The sequence below is a fragment of the Calonectris borealis genome, chromosome 3 (genome assembly GCF_964195595.1).
Source record: "Calonectris borealis chromosome 3, bCalBor7.hap1.2, whole genome shotgun sequence".
Classification (NCBI taxonomy): domain Eukaryota; kingdom Metazoa; phylum Chordata; class Aves; order Procellariiformes; family Procellariidae; genus Calonectris; species Calonectris borealis.
This window is the reverse complement of record NC_134314.1, coordinates 32,761,703-32,784,734: the sequence shown is the minus strand read 5'-3', so window position 1 is coordinate 32,784,734 and position 23,032 is coordinate 32,761,703. Positions and strand designations below refer to the sequence as shown.

The 23,032-nt window shown below is 41.0% G+C and overlaps 1 protein-coding gene across 1 annotated transcript in view; it reads right to left on the bottom strand.

The window, feature by feature from the left end:
- ADGRB3 (adhesion G protein-coupled receptor B3) overlaps positions 1 to 13,353 on the bottom strand; it is a 489,232-nt gene extending 475,879 nt beyond the window's left edge. The window contains exons 1-2 of the mRNA XM_075145284.1: positions 12,682 to 13,353; positions 9,206 to 9,974 (exon numbers count right to left, since the gene is read on the bottom strand). Of these exons, the coding sequence (XP_075001385.1) occupies positions 9,206 to 9,959 (754 nt within the window). The 5' untranslated portion in view covers positions 9,960 to 9,974; positions 12,682 to 13,353. The remainder of the gene's footprint in view (positions 1 to 9,205; positions 9,975 to 12,681) is intronic.
- Positions 13,354 to 23,032: the final 9,679 nt, after the last annotated feature.

Genomic DNA, 23,032 nt, shown 5'->3' with positions numbered 1-23,032 from the left:
TAACTCCCACAACTTTATCAGGTGTTGGGATCGGTTAATATCCCAGCCTTGGCACCTTCCTCCCTTCCAAGGAGAGTGAACCTTGATGATACTCTCTATATTATTAGTGACTTCCTAGACATTTGGTGCAGACGGGACCAGCTGGACTAGGCTCTGTATTCACATTACACCTGCAGTGCTGAACATTTTTCCTCCTCTCCTTTGTCAGTATGAAGCACATCTATCACCCTTCAAATCTACCAGTACGGAGCATCTGTATGTGTGCCAATCACTGCAGATACCAGCCAATGCCACAGAACAAACAAAACACTTCCAAGGATAAAAACATAAATCATTATAGTTCAAGCTGAAGTGCCCAGCTTTGCAGACAATTGAAATCTTCTATGCATACAGTCCAGAAGGGACTGCAAAGAATATATTCATAGGATAGAGAAGCAAACACCATATAAGAAAAAGTGAACCATTTAGGATTCAAAGAATTATTCCACATGAGATCTTCAGACTTAAGATTTTCCAAAACCCTTTCAGGAAAAAGTGTTCTTGCATGAAGCACGTACAATATTATTCCTCATAACCAATAAGTAGCGTGAATTCAATTCCCTGATTTTCTAATCTTTAATTTAAGCCCTTTCTAGCTGCACTACAGGAATGAGCTCCAAGGGCTTTGCAGACTCATCCCGAGCACTCTGTGCACACTTTCACAGCAATCTGCACCGCTGTCTAATGGTCAGCTGGAAGCCCTGGATGAACATGTATCTTGGACTCTATTTTGAAAGATCCACCAGTAATACTGTAACCAAACCTGGTATAGCTGCCTAGAAACACAATATGATGTAACTGACTGCTAATATATGCAAAAGACCGGGCAAGGGTAACGTGTTGACCACTTTTTGATAGACTTTTTTTTTTGGCCTAAGCAAATCTAAACCTGGCTGAACAAGCACCACTATTCCTCTCCAGTTCTTTCCTGTGCCACTTTTTGGTACTGATGGAGGCTTACCTGGGCCATCATAGCACACTCATCCAACATCAAGATCACCCAACTGAAAAAAACCCAAGGTGAATAGTTTTCTGCTTGGCTGATGTACTGACATAGCTCAGCAAAGGGAAAGGAGTGAAGCCAGAGCCATCTCAGCAGCAATGGGGTCTCAGATTCTCATAAACAACTTGTGATAACATACCTCAGTTGATGACACTGGTTAACAAATTCCCACTTAACATAAGGTATTTCCAATGCTAGTTAGAAGTGGTAAGGTTGGAAGTCCTGTTAATCATTTTCCACAGCTAAGAGTTGGTGAATTGCTCTTTTGATCCTTCATCCTCCCATCATCCTTCAGCAAAGCTGTTCAATAGCACACAACTATCAGCTACAGCTGAAAGTTATAAACCATGCTATAAACAAACACTGTCGCTACATAACTGATGAAGAACAACAGGAACCAAAGTCAGCTCCCAAAGTGTTTTACATTTCCTGAAGAATAAAAGAGAGCAAATTGGTGAAAATTGCCCGAAAAGGGATGACAGATTGTTCTCCTCTCACATTGTTACCAATATTCTATCAAGCTACCAAAAAATGGATAGTATTCAAAGTTTATATTTTTGTTGTGTTTTTGCCATTTCAAGGAGATATAAATAAAATTTGAACCGAATAACTAAAATAGCTTGCTTCCAAATTTCAGTTGCACCCATTTTCAGCACCATCAAAGAAATATTAATTTGAGCATGTCATATGCCTTGTTTTCCCTTCAAATAATGAAGAAGAACAAAAATGAGAAATTGAAGTAAAGCACATAAAGAGATAGGCTAACCAGCTAAAAGAGAAAGAAACGAAGCAAGCAGTTACAAAATTGCTTTTTTTTAAGTGCATCTGCTTCACTCTACCAAATGTCAAGGATGGTTTCAAAAGTAAAACTACAGAGAAAAAGAATCTTAATTTTGGTAGAAGGAACACATGCTATCACTGTTTCACATCTCTTTTGTGGGCTCTAATCTAATCTACATTTAGACCAAATTATATTGATAGCATGGGGAATTTGCCTTGAGTAAGGACAATAATTTGGCCTTTGCAGAGCAAAGTAACAACGCTGGTCTCATACACTGTTATTATAGATTGTTTTTATTAATTCTGATGGTGGCTAGTCCATCAGGAAAATGTGTCAGTAATCTGACAAAAACTTTATTTATAACTTCTCTAAGAGATTAACAAAACTGAGAATGACTTTGAAAAATTTGACTGTCTTCCTCTTGAGATTCAACTAGCATCAGAAAGGGCTCAAACTCTGAAATATTCATAAATCAGTGATGCATAATTTGTGAATTTGTACTTTATATCATGTACAACTTTCTCTATCCTAAAGAGCATTTTATATTTCTTGTTAACAGTGAATGCAAATAATGCTCAATGGAATTCTGCAGTGACCTTTGTTTTATTACAATTACTGCATATTTATAAATGAACAGCAAAACTTCAATTTGAGAACTACAACAACTTTGAGTTGGAATCCTTTGATAAAACACAACTGAATAAACTTCATAAAATTAATTCCCTAAGAAGAAAAAAAGAAAGTCTCCTCTGAAAATTCCTCTGTGTATACCAACACACAAAGCAGATTTCTCCATGCTTTTGCAAATAGAAAACTAAACAAAACAGCAATATGGATAGATTTGAACAGAAGAGGATAAATTGCTTTAAAAAGAGCACAGGAGAACATATTAAGTGTAATAGATCATATAATCACTGTATTATATAAATGTATAAAATATAAAAACGTAGGTATAGAACACTGCATAATAAGAAGAAATGCAGTACCTGCATTATGTCATAATATTAATTCCATGTAATGCCACTGAGACCTAATAACTGAAATCCCACTATGTAAACAGAATCACCATTAACTTCTGTTAATGGCAGTTCTACACATGAACACTTCCACATTTGTCAAAAGCACAAGCAAATCAGAGGACAAGGTCTAAAATACAGTAAACATCTTGTATACTCTGCCCACCCAGACAAAGTGTAATAGAAGTATTTGAAGACAAAAGGCACAGCTTACTGATATAAGAAAGGCAAACAAAGGCATGACTGGTCTGAAATCTTCAATGGTACAGGACTCAGTATTATCGAGTACTTGTTCACTGGAGCCAGCAGCAAGAGAGTCAGAATTCTGTTCCTAATTTGAATATGGTTTGACTTCAGTCTGAACACTTAATTCCTTTACCTACCTTCCCCATTCTTTGGGGATTCTGGTTCCTATTTATGTTCTGTGCTCTTTAGAGTGGAGGTCCCTAGTAGCATTTGTCCCCAGCTTGAGAGCAGGTCTCCACAATGTCTGATGTGCAATAATGCACAATAATTCAAGCAAAAATGGCAGTCTGGGGAACGAAAATCCTGAGTTTGATTATAACACAGCTTCCAACATACTATTTCATTGAATCCATGAATGTTTTCAGCAAGCAATGAGCTCAGAAAAACTGGTATTCAGATCCTATACAGTACATTTGTGATCTCGCTGAAGGCAGGGCAAACACTTGACTGCAGTAGGCTGACCTTTCCCACAAAATAAGTAATATGCCATCTTGTTAGTGTGAGAAGTGCTGAACAAAATACTGGTAGAATCTGTGATACTAAAGAAATTACCATGCAGACATATATATATAAAACCAAGTATATTTACTAATAAAGCATTTAAATAACTGGAAGCAAAGCCATTTATATAGGCTTTTCCTACCATAAAGGAAATTGGGTATTTTTCTTTTTGAAGGTATCAGAAAATTCACTTATGGATTGATCAAAATTCCACCAAATTCAATACACATGTGAAGTGCTGATTACTCTTGCACACCAATGCCTAAACTTTACATCAAAACAAAAAGTTTCATAGTTTACTGAAGTAAATCAGGTGGAAATGATCAATACAGCACAAACTGAAGTACAATCAGTAGTGATAATAGCATATAATCCTTGAAAACAAAGGTAGGGCTTATTGATTAAAGGAGATTCTGATCATTAATGCTTTTTCTATGGTGCATCACTTCAAAAAAAAGGAATTTGAAATCAAACTTGCATGGCTCTGATAAAGCATCCTATTACGAGTGGTCTAGAGTGACCCAATATAAATATGAATATAAATGTTTAGGGTGATTGTTTTCTTTTAGCAAAGTAAGTCAAAAAGGGCATTATATGAAGCACACTGGAATCCACAGGACATTTTGAAACATTTCCTTCAACTGGGAACCAGATCCATAAAGAAGAAACATAATGTCTCTAACTGGTTTTATAAAAGTTTCTATGATGATTTTGGTCATGAACATTTTAGGATGTAAAAATTATTTAAAGTGAAATTATTTTTCTTTACATTCTAGATTTTCACTGAGATCAAACTGCTTATAGCTGCTCATAACCTGCATGGTAACAGGTTATTTTAGTATATCAGTTTTAAGTTTTTAAATAATATTTTATAAGTCATAATGAAAAATACCTTTCACATAAAATTAAAAAGCCTGTTCTTCCATTAGTGCTCATCTTCCTTTGTCCCCTTGGACTCATGGATAAAAGAACCACTGCAAACAGCAGGATATAAAAACTATTAAGAGTCTTCCAAGTATGTTATTGTACTCACTCAATATTCTGGACAAGAGTTTTATTTATTTTGGATTTTCTGAATTTTGCTTTAGTTTTTAATAGTTGTTGCACACTAATTATTAAATAACCCTGTAGAAGTGTATGGTTGTTAAGCTCCATTTTGTAATTTTTGATTTTCCTAGACAAATCCTGCACTGATTTAACAGTTTAAATCCTCTGATGGAGCCATGCTATGACATGTTATTACTACCTATGACTTTCTGCCTAAGGGTGTCCAGCCTACTCAGCCAGATAGTGACCTCTGGGTGTGTGATGTATATCATAAATTAATCTTAAATGTGTGCAACAGGAGGTGGGCATTCATGGAATGACATATAAATAAATGCATACATGCCATGAAAGCGTCACAAAATTATCTGCATCCTACATCTTACTATTATTCAACAATGTGTCATAAATTATTGTTTTAAAAAGACATCTATTACAGCAAATCCTGTTATGATGTCCCTGTTGTTTTCAGATCTGAAACAAGAAAAAATAAATAAATCAGTTGCTGAATACTGAGATGCTGGTACACAGTGAGCTGTTAGAATTTGTGACAAAGTAGACCAATGTTACATTTCTAGCATATTAAAAAATCCCTACTAAAATAATTTTAGACTGGCTGAACAAGATATACGAGATTAAGCCTGGAATTCTAAATGCCAAGATTTAACTAATGTGAATATCCCCTCTCTTCTTTTCTTCTGTTGGATGAAAGTAAGAGGATGAAAGAATTATTTTCATTGTTTTATGAGGGTCCCTGTCAGATACGTCAGTAAAACACAGGGGAAAACTCTCTCTCTGTTTCTGTCTAAGTAACTATTATAAAAACCCACAATAATACTACAGCTTTGTAATGGTCACAATGAGAAAAGACATTTTTGCATTCTTGTTGTCATCATTCATAAAATTGTATGGGTTGACTACATGCAAAGGCTTTACAGGTCCACTAAAGCTGGAAATGAGCCCTGTCTTATTGATAGAAACTTCATGAGATACTTCAGTCACAGCACTGAAGATCAAAAGGACAAATTCCCCTGAGCCCTTAAATTCAGGACCCTGCCAGACTGTTCATTGAGACCTATTTGCTAGTGCTTTGATCCAGGTTAAGCACCTCAGATGTAAGGCTGCGGAAAGATCAAGATACAATGGAAGTGGGTCTTAGTGAAAATGTGGCAATTTTCAATATTGCTTTAATCAGTGACACCGAAGATGATCTGCCTATGGAAGAAATGCTGATTAAACCACATATTTCCAAACTGTTTTATTAAAAAAATAATAGTTACAGCTCTCTTTTTTGACCTAGTTCCTTTTATTGTTCAACATTTCACTTCTAGAAACACTATCATCCATTGTATACTTGTCACATCTTTTGTAAAATGCAACACTTTTTTAAAAAGGAAAAACACTGACTTACATCCATTTTCCTAAGCCATTTATCATGTTCAAAATTGTAAAAATCTTCAGAGGTTCAAAAAAGAAACAGCAGGCTTTAATCTAAATGCACTCTATTTAGGTTATGGTTCTAAAATGTGACTGGAAATATTATTGGGAAAAGATTTTGCACTTCATACAGCACATCTGAAGGAGAGGAGAGTATGCATAATACTGTACAAAGCTCTCAGGTCTTTGCAATTCCTTTCTGAAAGTCATTGTTAGGCAATGTCAGTACCAAACCTCAAACTAATACATGAATTCACAAAACACAATCTTACGGAGTCTGGAGCACTCTCACAGTGTTAGGCAAACTCCTTTCCCCTTAAAACTCAACTTACACCAGCAAAACTGTACTTTCAGTTGCCACTACGAACTCTAAGAACAAGAAACCATTCTCTTAGTTATTGGTCAACCTTATTTTTGCTACCTGTGCTGATCTAACTTGAACCAGATTGCCTGTGAAAACAAAATTTGCATTTCTTGCCTAAAGGTTTGCTGACACAAGTGATGAAATGCATTATGTTTCTGGCAGGAATATTCTACGTTTTGATCCCTCAATAAAGCCTCCAACTGAACTACAAACCAGCTTTATACATACAAATACACTGACTGATGTGCTTGATAGATGCAACTATACCCACAGAAAACAAAGACTCAACACACTTCTCTTGCAGATTTTTAGCCTTCTGAGGAGAGGGGGAAAATGCTTTAAACACTGAGTAGAAGACAAAGAGCGTACTACTACTGAGAAGTACCATGAGGCTTAATTTGCTAATTGATTGTAACTCCTAGTAACAATCTGATGAACAATTTCCAAATGCATTAAAGTAATTAAATAAAACATTGAAATAATTATATTACTGTTAAAATTCTCAACAACACCAAAAAAACACTAAGTACAGTTAAAAACAAGTGAAGGAAACCTTCCTTCCAAACCAAATTTCCACCCTCTCTAACAATGCCGTTTCTTAAGCTAATATCCAGGAAAACCCGCAAGTAGGGGCAAGAATTAAAATACATCTGAAATCGGAAGCAAAATATGTTGGAAACGTATTTCAAAATTAAGGGAAAAGAAAAAAAACATTGCCCTAAGCTTCCTCTGTCCTTTCCACTAAGCGCATTTCAGAAATAGGTGCTTTAACTGGGGGACACGCATGCCCCTGGAATTCAGCGTATTTTTGCCAGCGGTATGAAGGGCCCCCGGCGGCCTGTGCACCCCTCTGCGCTTGCACTCCTTCTCCCCCAGCCCCACCGACGAGGTGGTGCCTTAGGATGGGAACCAAGGCCGGGGAGGGGGGGATGCCTTTCTCTCGCCGCGGGAGCGACTCCCGCCGCGCCGGGACCGCGGGGAGAAGCGCCGCCCGCCCCCTCCGCGGGGCCCCGCTGGACTTGCGCGGGGCTGCTAACGCGGGGCAGCCGCCACACCGCGGCTGCGTCTCCTACGCGCGTTTGGGTCTGCGGCGTTTACATTTTCTAACGGAGTCCGCGGCTTCCCCGTGCCCTGGCCCATGACACACACGGCGGAGGTGGAGAGGGTGCGAGCAGCGCCTCGCGCCTAACTTTCCCGGCCCGCTGACGGGCGCTGTGAGCCCCCGCGCACCCGCGCAGAGCCCTGGGCGGCGGGCTGCGGCGGCCGCCCCCGCGCAGCGCCCGGGGCTCCCGCCCGGCCCCGGCTCAGCCGGCTGCCCCCCGGGCTCCGCGACCGGGGCTGTCTCGTCCTCCCAGGGCACTAATTAGCTCTAAACGATGTTAAATACCAGCCCTGCCGCTGCAGAGGCTTCTCTGGGAGTTTTTTACAGGGGACGTGCTTCCCCGTCATTTAAGATCGCTGTGTTTCCCGGGCTCCGAGCTGTCGGGTGCTGGGAGAGGCGCTGACCTGCAGGACACCAAAAGTGTCCCTCGTTCCTCCCCTCCCCCCGGCCCTGCCCGCGGCCTCTGGCACCGCGGCAGCTGGAGCAAGTTCAGCTTTTCTTCTCCCACAGCACTGGGGCTTGGCTGCCCTTAAAGAAAATCCTCTCCTAACAACGTGTCAATGTTACATTCCCCCACAAAGCAACTTCTATTAGGGGGGCTGGGAGCTTGGCGCTGCCTCGCCACAGACTGGGAGCTTTGTGGCGATGCAGAAAACAAGGAGAGAGGGAACATTTCCTGCATTAAAATGCAATACCCTGGGCTCGATGATTTATCCCTTGCCGCAGGGGCACATCCCCCCTTCCACCATTCCTGCATGGCTGCTCTGAAGGACCCCTCACCCACAGGTTGCAGCCAGAGCCCCCCATCTAGGTTCACCCTACGTTTTCTCTGCCTCTCATCCCCCCCCAATGTCTTTCCCCAAATCACCTCCCGACCTCCCCAAAATGTCAGGAGGCCAAAACAGGAGGTATGAAGCAGAGGGGCTAGGCAGAGGGCTGCCACTCTAAATGCCGGACCCCTGTTCTCCCACCCTTCCACAACCCCCCTTTTCCAGCAGGGACACAAAGCAGCTGCTGGGACTGACACACCAATTGCTACGAGATTCAGAGCTTTTGTCTCCTGGAGCCGAGGCCGTCTGGAGAAGGGGCTCCCAGCAGGTCAAAACAGTTTGTGCTGACTCTGCACGGTGCCTCACATCTTTAGGCATCGCAGGCAGAGGGTTCACCCTGAAGAACTGCATTTGCTTTCGGTTTGCTTTTAGGTTGTTGATGTGTGGGCCCAGTTGGGACCAGGTGTCCTGACCGTGGTAAATCTCCTGGTCTTTTAGTCAGGTTGCCCGCATGCCTTTGGAAATGTTTTCCTTGCAAAGTCAAGGGATCATATCAAAAGGGCCAAGATTTTGTAGTCGGGTGGTTGCAGTAAAGAGGTGGTGAGGGAGAGAGCGATTCCTGTGGGCATTACTTTAAGTGGGGGCTGAAAACAGATGGATCCTACTTATGAGGAGTTTCAACAGTGCTCAGCAGAACTATATGCTGAAGGTTAGGCCAGTTTAGAAATGAAAATGCAGCCTTCCCTGCCCTGAGTGAGTGTGCATCTTCTCCAGCCCTTTCATCTCGTATAGAGGCGAGCTGGAGCGGAGAGCAAGTCAAATGAATGTGAATATCAAGGAGAGCCGGCAGCAGGACCTACACACTGCTGTGGGATTCAGCCCCCCCTCCAAGAAGCACCTACCTTCTTTTGGCGGCCGTTTGGCTTCTCTGGTGAGGTTGCAGACCTGGGTGGTTTGCAGCTCCTGGGTCAGGCAGCCCTCCGTCTGCTCGTTGAGGGGCAGCACCACGTTATTGAGCAACACCAGGGACTGGTCGTCTATTCCCCATTCTCCCAAATGCTGAGGGCAGGTGCATTTTGTATACATGATCCCACAGGATTCGGTTCTTCCGTTCTCGGATTTCAAGCAGCTCTCCAACCAAGTGCATAACACATGGCACCCAAACTGGCTTGGGCTCACCTTGTTCAACACCAAAAACTCAAAGAAGGATTTTTGGTCATCTTCTTTTTTGTGTAATCCTGGGAAATCGATAGGATAGACGCGGCGTATCTGAATAAAATTCTTATCATACTGCAGAAATACAAAAGCATTCTTGGAATCGCAGAGCTGCATTATAGAATGGTTATTTTTTAAAAGATCCTTTATTTTTTCATGGGAAAAATGATCAAACTGATAAGCCAAGAGGGAAAAGTTGGAGCAGCTGAAGTCCTTTTTGGAAAATTTCAGGTAAATACTATATTTGGTCGGATCTGGATTTTCCAGAGTCCAAGTGCAGTTTGTGAAGTTTTTAGGAAACATTTCACTTACAGAATATGATCCATAAATGACCCCCTTCACCAGCGTGGAACACCAGAAGTCTTGGGCAGCATTAAATCCAAACATAACCAGTAGATAGGTGGAAAATATATAAATCAGCAAATTACGAACAGCCTTCATCCTATGTCATTTGGCCTGCAGGAGATGAAATGAAATAAAAATGCAAGTAGAATTCTTCACGCATTGAAAACCAAACTCCTTCCAATATTCGAGCCAGCTGTTTTCAAGCTTGCAGTTAGAGCCCCTTTCAGAAAGAAGGGCAGGTGATTTTTATTTTATAAGGCAAAGGACGGGTTTGCTGCTGTGTGCACAGCGCCATCACGCGGCCATCGCAACAGCCAAGTCTTCCACCGTCAAATTAAAAAACAATATCTATTAGATTATTAATAGGAATGTCCTCTCCTGTCTAGGATGTAGTCATCATGGCCGGACTAGAACTGCTCAACTTGGGTAAAAACCTAGACGCCTTACCCGACAGACCAAGAAAAAGGCTATTTATTTATTTATTTCTTCAAAAAGTAAATAAGTAATCTCCTATAGTAATATATATGTGCATACAATATGCACATGCAGAATTTCACCGGAATAGAACAAGAAAGCCAGTAGCATCTGTTGTCATATATTCTTTTTCTATTAAGTCTGAGAGGTAACTGTGAAAAATTACAGCCCTAATTTAAAAATGCACAAACTATTATTTATTACAGATGGAACATTATCTCGCATATACCTACATGCCTTCGCAGTGGCCACCTGCGATACAGAGGTCTCTATAAAAAGAAAACCCAGCAGGAAATACTGAGATTAATGTATTAATACAATTTTGAGACTACTGGAGAAGGAAACAAAGACAGACATGATACTAATGCTGATCTGACACTACCACTTTTTAAGATAAAAATTTCAATCTGCTACAACCTCTTAGGATGTATAAAATGGATCACTGTATTAGTATCTACAACCAGTATCTCTATATAGCTGCCAGTGCTACAGCAGGATCTCTGCACCTATTGGACTGCGCTTGCCCTCTTATTACGAATGTCTTGTACTGTCTGATTAGCTGTGTTTTGCAGATGTGCGCTTGAATGATGAAAGACATATTACATTTTCTCTGCTAGTATCTCCAAATAAAGCTGTTTTACTGCACCTGTCAACCGTTACAGCCTTCGCATGCTCTGTTCTCTTAACAGTGGCCTAAGTTAATAAAGCAAACCGTAGTTATATTTACCTCGGTAACGTTATCCAAAAAAATTTAAATTGAATGTTTTCAGCATTAACCTTTGAGAAGTTGCTTATCTCTTACAAATGAGTAGCTTTTCACCTTCTGCTGTCAAATTCAAGCAGACAGAAGTGATGCCAAGCTAATTTCAAAACTCTCTAGATTGCAGAGTCTTCCACTGTTGCTCTGTAAGCAGAGGCAGACATACACACACAGGCACCGTTACTGAGTTTTGATGTGTGTCTTTGCCTAGCTTTTCATCTCCTCACCAAACAGCACGGCATCTTCTCTCTCCCATTGCGTAACACACAGCAAATCACCGGATTAAGCTCCTTTGAAGAGATTTTCGTGTCTCCTAGATTATAATTCAAACTCTGAATCTTGAAATGGGCATAGCAGCACCAACTCTAACCCTCTTTATAGCGGAGGTTTAAAAAAAAAATCAGAACTGCTGCCGGGTCTATCCACACGGTCGGATTTTCTCCTTTCTGCGGATCTATCTTAATGAATAACACGGTCCTCCGTCTCCAAATAGGGTTGGTACAGCATTTAAGGTTTTAAAAAAGAGAAACTTATTGGGAATTCTGGAAACAATTTCCCCTTTGCTGAAGCACTTCGCAGGCAATGCAGTTCTGCGCAGTGTTATTCAGGATGGTGTAGGCGTTGAAAGCCAATGTGACAATAAGTGTCTAAATTAGGAATTCCACCCATGAAAAAGGATTAATTTTATAATCTAGAAAGCAAAAAGGGGACTTATTTGCTTTTCTGTTTGAAAAGGAAAAAAGCCTCTGACTTTTCCCATCCTATGTAATAATTGCACTAGAAAAATAAAGACATCTGCAGTGCTAGGCTGTTTTCTATGAAGAAATGTAATCAAATAGCCCTCATTTTAGTTGTGCGTTTGATCACGCAAGGCTACTGAAACACAACATTGTCTTAATCTCTCCCTGTGTGCATTACACACACACACACACGCACACACATACCCGAATTGAGTGTGCCAGCAGCATTTCGTTTAGTTTGCAGTATTGCTAAATACAAGAGTGAATCTGCTCACTGAAAGGATTAGGCACTCAGATTAAAAGGATCTTTCTTCTCCATGGAGGAGGGAGTTAAAGAACGGCCACAGAGGCTTAAGGTTGCCCATTTGGGAAGGGGGAGAACCCTCTTCTGCTGAAAAGCAAACGGGTGTTTAGTTTGGATATTCCCCAAACTGATTTTCTAGGTGACACTGTAGTTTAGCCGAACATAGACGGCGCCATCACTCCACTTATTTTTTCCCCCAACAGAAGACCCACTGACTTCTCTTATTTTAACTTCCTATTAACCTAACATCCCCCCCCCCCCTCCAAAATTACCCCAATCGTTCACAAACCTCAGGTTTTCTCGGTCTCGCTGGAAATTATTCTCAGGGAAGCAGACCTGTCGCAAAACGGACTTCTCTAACTTTTAAACTGCAGCGCTGAAGTAAATGCGGAGATCATTTTGTATGTGCTGTCTCTCTCTCTATCCTTCAGCAACAGCCTGTCCCCCTCCTCCGCCGCCTCCTCCCCGGATTCCCAAGCTAAAAGCTCTCCAGTCGTAATCCCTGGAAATGGGAAATGGAAATGCCCCGGGCACCCTTACCTTCCACTCCGAAAGCTGTCAGGCTATTTCTCTAAAACACTAGCACCACAGGCACACGTCCCAACAACAGTGATGGAGAGATTCCCCTTCTGTCGGAAGCACCGTTTCCCATTTTCCCCGGCTCAGGTTCAAAACCAAGATTAAAAAAAGCAGCAGAAGATAAAAAACGCAGCGAGAAAACCCCCGCACGCCACACACACGCCCCACCGAGGAAAAAAAAGCAGCTTTGGCTCCGGATCCACCAAATCCAACCACATGAAGGGAAAGAAAAGGAAAAAAAAAAACCAAAACGACCTCAAACCAGCGAGACTGCAGGGGAAAAAAATGGAAGTGGCTGAGCAAGCGAAGGGTTTTTTTGGGTTTTTTTTTTTTTTTTTTTACTTGAAACAAAGTCTCAGCACAGCAGCCGGATGAGCGTCGATACCAGGCAGGCGACGGTCTGAGAGGAGGACTAAGGCGCTAGTGCAGATTTGTTGGTGGGTTTTGTTGTTGTTGTTACTAATAGACTTATTCCTCTTTCCTCCCTCCTCCTCCCCCCTCGGGCACTAATGGCCGGACAGCGGCGGGGGGGTCCTTGGCTGCCGATGTCGGGAAGCGGTGTGAACGCCGGGCGCGCAGGGAGTACGGAGGGAGCGAGAGCGCGTCTCTGCCGCTGCGTGTGTGTGCGTGTGCGCGCGTGTGCGTGTGTGCGTGTGTGTGTGAGAGCCAGCCAGCCAGTCAGCCAGCCTCCGTGGGTGCCGGTGTGTGAGTGCGCGCGTGTGCGCGCCCCCCCTGCGCGCCCCCCCTGCGCGCCCCCCCTGCGCGCCCCCCCTGCGCGCCCCTCCACCGCCCGCTGGGCGCGGGGGGTGGTTGCGCGCCCCGCTCTGCCGGCGCGGCGTGCGCGCCCCTGCGCCCTGCTCCGCGCGTGTGCGCGCGTACGTGTACGCGCGTGCGTGTGCGCAAGGCGCTTCTCCCGGCTCCGGCGGCAGGGCCCGCGGTGCGTGTCGCGCGTCACGGCTGCTCGGCACCGAGCACGTCCCAGAAACGTTGTTTTCTGCGTCGGGAGGTTTTTCTGTCCTCGGTCCCCAGCGCTGGGGCCGGCTGCGCCCCGGCGTGTGAGAAACTGGCGGGCGGGGAGCGGGGGGGAGCCCGCACTTGATCTCCTTCCTCGTTCTTTCTTCTAAAGCATAAACCCCCCCGCCGCCGCCCCAAGAGCTGTCAGTTCGGCACCGCGATGCAGATTAACTGATACAGGGCTCTGGGGATAAAACCCTTTCAAACTGCCGCCCGCCTTTGACTGGAAACAATAGCAATTTTCTCGGCGAGGCTGCAATTAACGCCGTATTTGTTCCCTGCCAGAGATAAGGCTGTGCCCGGATCGTGGCTGCATTCATTCCCCCGGCTGCCGTCGTCCAGCCGCTCTGCACGTCAAGTGCCGCTGGGCCCGTCACGGGGAGGGACGGGGAGCTGGTGGTCGCGTCGGGGTTGCCCGGAGCGGGGTGCCCGGTGCCGGGTACCCGCGGCGGGAGCCGCGCTGCCCCCGCCCGGGGCGGTCCCGCTGCCGGCTCTCGCCGCCGGGTTGGGAGCGGAGTTTGAGAGGCGGCAGCGGCTGAAGGAGCACCGTTAGCGGCGGGTGGGGCCCGAAAGACGGGGGAGTTTCACGGGAAGAGCCTTGCCACAAGGAAGCAGCCTCCCCCTCCTCCCGCCACGTTTTTGGTTTTTTTTTTTATTTTGGTACAGCAAGGTAGGGTTAGATACGCGTTTTCTCCCTCCCCTCCGGCTGTGTCTGTCTGCTCCCCCGGGTTGTCCTCTGGCCTTTCCCGCTGGCGTGAGAGATCCGGGCAGTCTACGCGACAGCAGATATCCGGCGTGAAAATTAGGAGATGACATTTTAATAAATACTGCTGTCAGTCACCAGCTCACAGCCTGGCTGCTGTGCGCTCCCACGACTGCCATTCAGCAAGGAGAACAAAGCCTTGCCGAGGCTGTGCGGTCCGGCTCCCTGCTACAGCCCCTCTGCGCTTTCAAAGTTCACGTGAAACATGACTGCGTGGTTTTGAACGCGCCCTCCCACCCACCCCGATGAAACGAAATTTTAAACTTCTGGACAACGTCCAAACCAATCAGTCCTTAAAGCAAACAGTTTTCTTCCTACACCCCTGCCCTAGCCCCGGAAAGGTTTGAATTCCTGTAATACAGAGCTTTTATGATTACAATTACACGCTGCACAAATTCTGATCAGAGATGTTGCTGGTCACAAACCGCTTCTGACCAAAGTCAACATAAGCACGGTTATAGCTTTTTACTGTATTTTCCATAGGTACAAGCTGTAAAGCACATCCCTGCTAGCTTTTACAAACATAAATACTTTATGCCCCTGTTGTGAAAATAAAACAAAAAATCTCTACGCAAACCAAGGAAAATGTGAGAGATGTGCATGATCTACGCTCAGCAAATACAATGCAATGAAAACTGAACCATTATTGGCTTAGAGATAATCATATTCTCTCACACTCGGTGACACTCCGTATTATCTGTGGGTGATCATCATGTTGCTTGAAATACTTCAAGGGAAGTTCGGTTCATTGACAGGTTGATATGAGCAGAACAAACCAAAGGTGCACATACAATGCAGCATTTAAATACCTTTTTCATCCCCTTTATAACAAATGAAGAACTTGAGAGTAAGTCACAGAAAAAAACATCCTGAATGAACTCTTTCGCCTGTTTCTTACGGCGTTGGCAAGTTGTAGCTCCTTTAATTGTGAGTGGAAATGAAAATGAATAAATACACAATGTATGGTAAACATTGTCTTTAGCAATCTCCTAGGTACCCCAACCTGGCGATTAACTTCCACTTTTCAATTTTGTGAAGTAGGGCAATGCTGGAGAGGAATCTGGGAGGGGAAATTCCTTGGCCTCTTGCCAACAAACTGAAGGAAAGGATTGAAGTTGCACAAGTCATACTTAGGTTAACTATGGGAGCTGAAGAACAGAGGGATAGGATGGCAGCACAGTGCACTCTGTAGATTTCTTCTCAAGATTTGTTGCAATCAGACTTGAACAATGCAGGTTTTAATTACTGGAACTAACTCTAAAATAAGCTATACCATTTGTAAGTCAACAAATATCCATGATCCACTTGTAGGTGCCTTCCTACTTGAACTGAGGCTGACTTCAGAAATAATTTGTTTGCCAGGTGTTATGCGGCTGCATTTGAGATAACAAAAACCTGGAATTTTGATAGTCTAGAAGTGAGAGTCAGGATATGTTTAAGTCTACAAAATATGAATAAATAGAAATGTAACAATATATTTGTGTAAATTAGGCATGCAGATAATTTATTTTTGGAATGGTGGTATTTTGTATGTACCTTTAGTGCTAAACTACAGTCTGAAAGGCAAATGTAAAGTGATGTAAAGTAAACATCATTCAGAAATATTGAGTAGATCCAATTCGTTTGAGTACCTCTGTTAAAACCTAGGAATAAGGTATTAATACAATCCCACACTGTTTCACGGGAGAGGGCTGTCAGAACTGCATGGCACATGTGGTGCCATCTGTACTACAAAGAAAGTATGAAGGCACTGAAAGAAGTGTTATGTCGTTCAGTAGTAGTGTGGTAGGGATAGGCACAACACAGTGAATCCTAAATTTGTAATGCTGCTTTCTAGACTTGATGCGATTGTTTCAGCAAGGTTGGGCTTGATCCAAACTAAGAAAGAGGGAGGAGAGTAATATTTTTAAGTAATTTCTGTATTAGTGAGAAAAATGAGGCTTACCCAATTTAATATATTGGATGGAATAAATTACATGGTTTGTTTAATAGCTTTTTTTCCCCTTCCAGTCTACAATAGCACTTTGAGATCTTTGGTATCTTGGTCCCAGAAGCTAGATTATTTCAGTTCAGATTTTAGTGACAATATTCAACCAAATTGGAATTATAATTCACTGACATTTTTCTGTGCAAATTTTAAAAGGGAGGCCACAGTTTAAAGCAAGTGGCTTTGGAGAATGGACTGGTTTGTTGCTCAATCACCTGTCACCCTTAGGGGGACTCTTTTCAAGTCAAGGTCACTGTTGGAGCCTTCAGTGTTACTCCTTTAAGCAAATAAAAGACAGTCTGTCTCCAACACTGAAGGCACACATTAAAAAAAAAAAATCATAAAAAGGTTCTTCAACAAAGACTTTCATACTTTATTCTTAATTCTTTATTATTATCATCATGTTTAACTACAGAGTTACAGACCCTTAGATATGTCATCTTATTATGCACAATAATGGAAACTGTGGTTATAGACGCAACTTACAGGTAAGAGCCAAGTGGTATTTTTACTGAGCCTCTTAGCTTACATAGAAGTGGCACTAGCCTGTTCCTCACATCCAACTTTACTCAGACATGCAAGGCCCTTCAAAATCCCCTTTGGCAAGTGTAGATTTTCTAGTCTGCATCACAGATTCTGCTGCATAACACCAAATTTCTATAAGAACAGTATTTCCTTGCTATAAGTAAGAGAAAATTTTAAATTCGAAGCTGGTGTGACCATTTCAAGAGAAATGTTATTTAATTTAGTCTGAAACGAAGAAATTAAATGAAGATGCTGGTCACATTACAGCTACTATAAAATTAAATAAATACCTAAATATGAAAAGAAGAAAAATCTTTTGTTGCTCTAACAAGTTGAGAGTGAATGTAAATTTGAAATAATTTCATAGACTTATATATGTTTTCTGGTCCAGTATGTTACAAACCATTAAGAAATGCTGCATTTCTCTACTGAATTCAGATTCTAAGTGAATTTCGCCAGTATTAATTTTCTGTCTGTCATCAGGAGGAAATATGAATTTAATAAATAGTAGTTTATATTCTGCCTTCTCAATTTTAAATATATTTTGAAAGACTATATGATTATATTTGAATTTTATTAGAGAAGTTCATTTTCATAAATAGTTAATTAATAATGCAGCACCAGTAGATGGTGCTCAAGAATATGTAGCATAACTGAGGGGTAGGGGTGATTAAAAATTTCTATTTTAAAATTGAAAAATTTCAGGGAAAGAGTTGGTTTTCCTTTGAGAAGTTGATTTTTTCGTCAGAAAACAAAGTCTCCTTCCAAATTTCAAGCAAACTTTTGTTTGGTTGACAATTTTCAAGTTGAAAAGGTCAGCGATTTGCTTGCTTGTTTGTTTGTTTTCATTCTTTGTATGGCTTCTTCAGTGAAGATTTTTACAAGAACTTTTAAATTCTGCTATTCAGCTTAAATATTTTGATGTTGTTATTCAATCACAATTATTGGGCTAGAAACAGTGAAATTCATGCAATAGGTGACACTAGGAGCATGGGCAAAAGGGGTCTAAAGCACATCTGAGGCCTGCGCAGCATCCTACCTCAGACAGTGACCCTTGAACACTCCTGAGGAAGGTACAGAAAACCCAGAATAGGAGTATTTTTGACAATATGGCTTTGTAAAGTCTGACCTAGTCTCCAAATAAGTTTCAGTTCCCCTGCAATACTCATTTAGCTAGTTTAACTCCATACATTCTTGTTATTCACAGAAGTATCTAGTTCTTTTCAATCTTTTTTTTTTCCTGGCTCAGCATTATCAAATAATGAATCCCACAATATAAATGTACACTGTGTGAAAATGGATGTGTATCACTTCTGTTAAATTTGCTGCCTTTTCATTTAATTGTGTGTCACCACATTCTTGTATTAAGGCAGGGAGAAATGAGATTCTGGCTTACTACTAGCAATTATTTCACATATTTTTATAATGCCTCTTTTTAATTTCCTTTTTAAGATAGTTCCAGTTATTCCAATATACTTCCACAAAACCATGCTTTTTAAGGAATTTCTATCACTCTTGTCACTTTCCTTTTAAATACCCTGTAGTTTTCTGACATCTTTCTGAGATGTGGAAACCAGTATTGCACACAGTAGTTCAGGTCAGGCTGCAGCACTGGTTTATATAACATTGTTTATCATCTCAGTCCTGTTCTTGAATCATTTTAATATCTTGCTTCTTTCTTCTGATTGCTGCTACTCTGAACAGAGGTCTTCAGTTAGCTGTCTATGCCTCTTCTTTTTATCAGTCTCTTGTGAGAAACTTTGTCAAGGTCTTTAGGAAGTTTAAATAGATTATGTCAATTGGCTCTCCTTTGACCACTATGGTATTTTACTGATGTGTTGAAAACATTCTAACAGATGAGTGAGGCATTGTCTTCCTTTGCACAGATCTATCATCTCATGGTCTTCTGAGTGTTTTATTTTCTTATTTTTAATTTGCCAGGTACAGATGTAAGATTTATGAATCTCTGATTCCCTGAATCACCCTAAAGCCTTTTTATAATATATGTGAAACATTTGCTACTCTCTAACCTTCCAGTACAGGAGTTGTTTTTCAATTAGGGATTGCATAGCTCAACTACTTCTTGTTCAGGATTTTTGGTCCTGGTGGCTTCCTGCTTTTTAAATGATTGATTTGTTCCAGCACCTCTTCATCTGATAGTACCTCATTTTTATTACCCAAGAGTAGATATCTCCCTAACATCCTCTATTGTGAAGACTGATGCAAATAAATCTTCTATCTTCCTAGCAACATCCTTCTCTTTCTTAATTGCTGTCTTTATTCTTTGAAGTTCCCAGCAGACATAGTGACTTTTACAAGCTTCTTGCTTTTGATATATTTAAGGAGCTTCTTTTAATTTGTTTTTATATTTTTAACTGTTTGTTTTTCAGCAGTCACCTTTGCTATCCAGTTTTCCTTCTTATCTCTTTACTATTATAGCTTGCGATCATTTTCATTTCATGAATGCTGCCGATTTTGACAGTTCCCTGCTTAGCTCAAGTAGCGTCTCAAATCCTTTCATTGCACTTCACTGGTTTGCAGCTTACCTTCCTTGTTTATCTCCTCCCTGCCCCCAAATGTGCATTTATCAATGGAAATACTCTTGGTTTTGGGAGCAACATGAATGCCACATCTAAGGATCCCACTGCTTTTAATTTTGATTCTAGGGTTGTTTTTTTTGACTAACATTCATTTTATTGAATAACTCTGTCCGAATGTTAGTGTCATGACATTTTTTTTTATATCTTATCTCTTGCTAGATACATTTAACCTCATTATTTTAGGAACACATTACGTGTTAGTTTGGATATTCTTAATCCTTGCCTTCTTTCTGCTTATTCTGATCGAAGTCTAAAGGTATGTCTAAACTATGCTTGAATATGGGTCTACAGCTTATCAAGCTGAGCTGGTTGATTTAAGGCTATTTTATGTCTTCCAAGGTGACAGTCATTTCTCAGAATAGTCTTTGCTCAATTATGTGCTATTTCAAGAAGTAACTTCCTATTTTTCTGAGAAATTATATCTTTAAGTTTCGCCATTTGCAGATTTGATTTTTTCCTAATTGGAGTCTAAGTTCTATGATTATCCTGTTTCATTACATTTTCTTGCTTTTTTCCTTTTTGACGCTCCACACTTAATATCCTAGTTGTGACCTGCACTCTTTGGCACATGTTTTCCTGTGCCCTGGGCTTCCATTCTTAAGTACAGCCTTCTTCACTTAGAGTGTTTTTTCACACTGGAATTTTTGGAATCTTCTATGTACAGAGCAAAATTCCTTGCAAGACTGGTTTATTCTGTTATTCTGGGATGGTTTACAACAAAGCACTGTAGGGTTTTTTTTTTATTTATTTATTAAATTACTTATCCAGTAATTTTCCTATGTTACCACACTTCCATTGTGACAATAACATAAAGCCTTCTTCTATTAGAAAGCCTTTTATTTCATTTATTTTGCTTTTAAGTTGTAATTTGACATAAATATTTACAGTTCTTTATTTTGACCAGATGTCATTCTATGGCATCTTTCCTGAATTTGTGCTTCTCCAGTTGCATTTTTCATGTATACACAGAAGTATTTGTATTACCAGTAACATTTGTAAATGACTTGGCGTTCTTTGGCTCTTGTTCATTATGTGATCAGAACATTTTTTTCTAGTCTTTCAATCTATGAAATCTATATTTTCAGTACTTTGTATCTTGCATATATAATGGTTGTCATCTGAAACCAAACTTGTCACTAGTTCATGGTTGCATGTATTCTGGTGGGGAGATTCTAACTAGTTGTACTGTTGTATGACTGTAAAGCTAGGAAGAACTCATTGCAGTCCCTACATGTGGGCTACATCATAAGCTTTACCAAATTAATTGGCAAATATTTATGCAAAGATCAAAATAAAAACAAGGCCACTGTTTTCATGTTAATTATCTAAATGCACTGAAATCCTCTTTATACTGGGAGGAGGACAAATATTTTAAAAATGCCCTTTCATCACTGATGTTATTAATCTACTCTAGAATATTGCCTAGTCATTAATCAAATTGAACTGTGATAAATACAAAAACCCTGTGTTGTTTTGGCTCGCTCTACTAAAAAGAAAGAAATTCAGAGTTAATGCTGAATCCATCTTTAATGTCCCTTTTTTGCTTATGTAGTCTGGAGAAGAATGATTTTATGTACTTTGTGTGTCGTTGAGATCACTAATCACAGAAGGCAGTGTTAAAAGACAGTGTCTTGTGTTGAGTTTTTCCTTGCATTAGTGAAAATGAAGGACTGATAATCCTGTCTAGAGCTTAGCTTTCTGCTGTTACTTTAAGCCAGCAAAAAGGGTAGCAGCATTTGGTTAGGGCTAACAAGGGTATCCTCAATTTTTATTATTCCTCTTAGGCCTCATTCAGGGAGACTCAGTCCACAATGTCTATTCAGCACGAAATACAGAAAAAAATTTCTAAACTAGGACCAAAATTCAGGTGACTCTCTATTCTCTTATGTCTTTGGTTCCAGTGAGTGGAAGCACAAAGAGTATGGTGGCACCGTTCCTACCATTACTGCTTGACAAAGTATGGCCTGCCCATTTTTTTAAAAGAAAGTTTCCATGAACCTGATTTGAGGAGAGGATTCTGAACTGTAAGTCCTGAGCATCAGGAAGTGGTAGTTTGAAATGAATTTTTGGAAGGTTTCAGGCAGATCCTTTGTAGCAATATCCCCAGTTACCTGGGACTTTAAGTTGCCCCTCGCTAAGCATGCTGACTTTCTGAGGCACATAACTCTTCCCAAGAACCTTTCTATAAAACCTTCATCCTAGCTCAGACTTCCAAATACCATGCTAAGGAATGGGAATTGAAGACTCACCATAGTCCTCCTCTGCATGCTTCTTGATCCAAATGCATACATTTTTATAAAAATAAATTAATGTGCTGTGTGTTTAAGGACAGTATTTTCTCAAATACCCAATATTTCCATGGAAAGGCCATTCAAGGATTGGCTGAGTCAGCTAGGAAGCTTCAGCCTGGGAGGAAAAAAAAGACAGGTTATGAGACTATGGTACTACAGACTCATGAGTGGAGACTGGATAGGGATTGATTATTCACTGTCTTTTCTAGCAAAAGCAACAGCAGGCATCAAATAAAGCTGGAAGGAGTCATGTTCAAAACAGAAGAGGTGATCCTTCATGCAGCAGATAATTGACCTTTGAAACTCTTCGCCAAAGGATGTTGTAGATAATTAAAATTTTTCATAGACTCAAGCGGAGACTGGACAAGCATATGAAAGAGAAATCCAATGATGGTGGTGGTGAGGGGGGTGTCAGTAAGTGTACAAAATCATATCTGCTTCAGGAATTTCCCTGAGCTGAAAATAGTTGGAAGTTGGGAACGTATTAGAGGAGAATCTTGCCCTTTTCTTACTCCTTCAGCATTTACTTACAGTCACTTCTGAAGCAGAATGTGGGGCTGGGTAAAGCTTTAGTGTGGTCTAGTATGACCGTTTTCATCTTCACTCTTTTTGGATGTTTTAATACTGAAAAACTGAGGGGTAGATTTTCAGAGGTGCAGATCATGGAATCGATTGGAATTTGGAGCCAAGCACTGAACATCAATGTTCAGAATGTCAAGAAATCAGTATTTCAGTTTGAAAACATTGGCTGAGTGCCTATAATTGCCTAAAGCGAGTTCACACATTTAAAAATTTAAGGATATAGTCAAGACTCAGATCAAGTTGATATCCAGGAAGAAAATTCTCAAGGTCTTTTTTTCTCAATCTGAACTCCGTTGATTTTGTAAATGTAATAAAGAAATGTGGACACAACATACTTAGCGTTAGCTGCATTTCCCCCAATGTTTTAAAAAAGGAAGGAGCTATGTCCTTTTCTAAAATTATCTAGTATCTAAAATTTGATTGAATGTGGCAAGGGTTATCTTCAGCTAAAGGAATGTTTTAGAATTGGGGATAAATGCATATAGGTCAGAGTGACATACTTCATGATTTTGGAAGAAGATACTTGGAAGAAGAAAAAAATATACTCTCT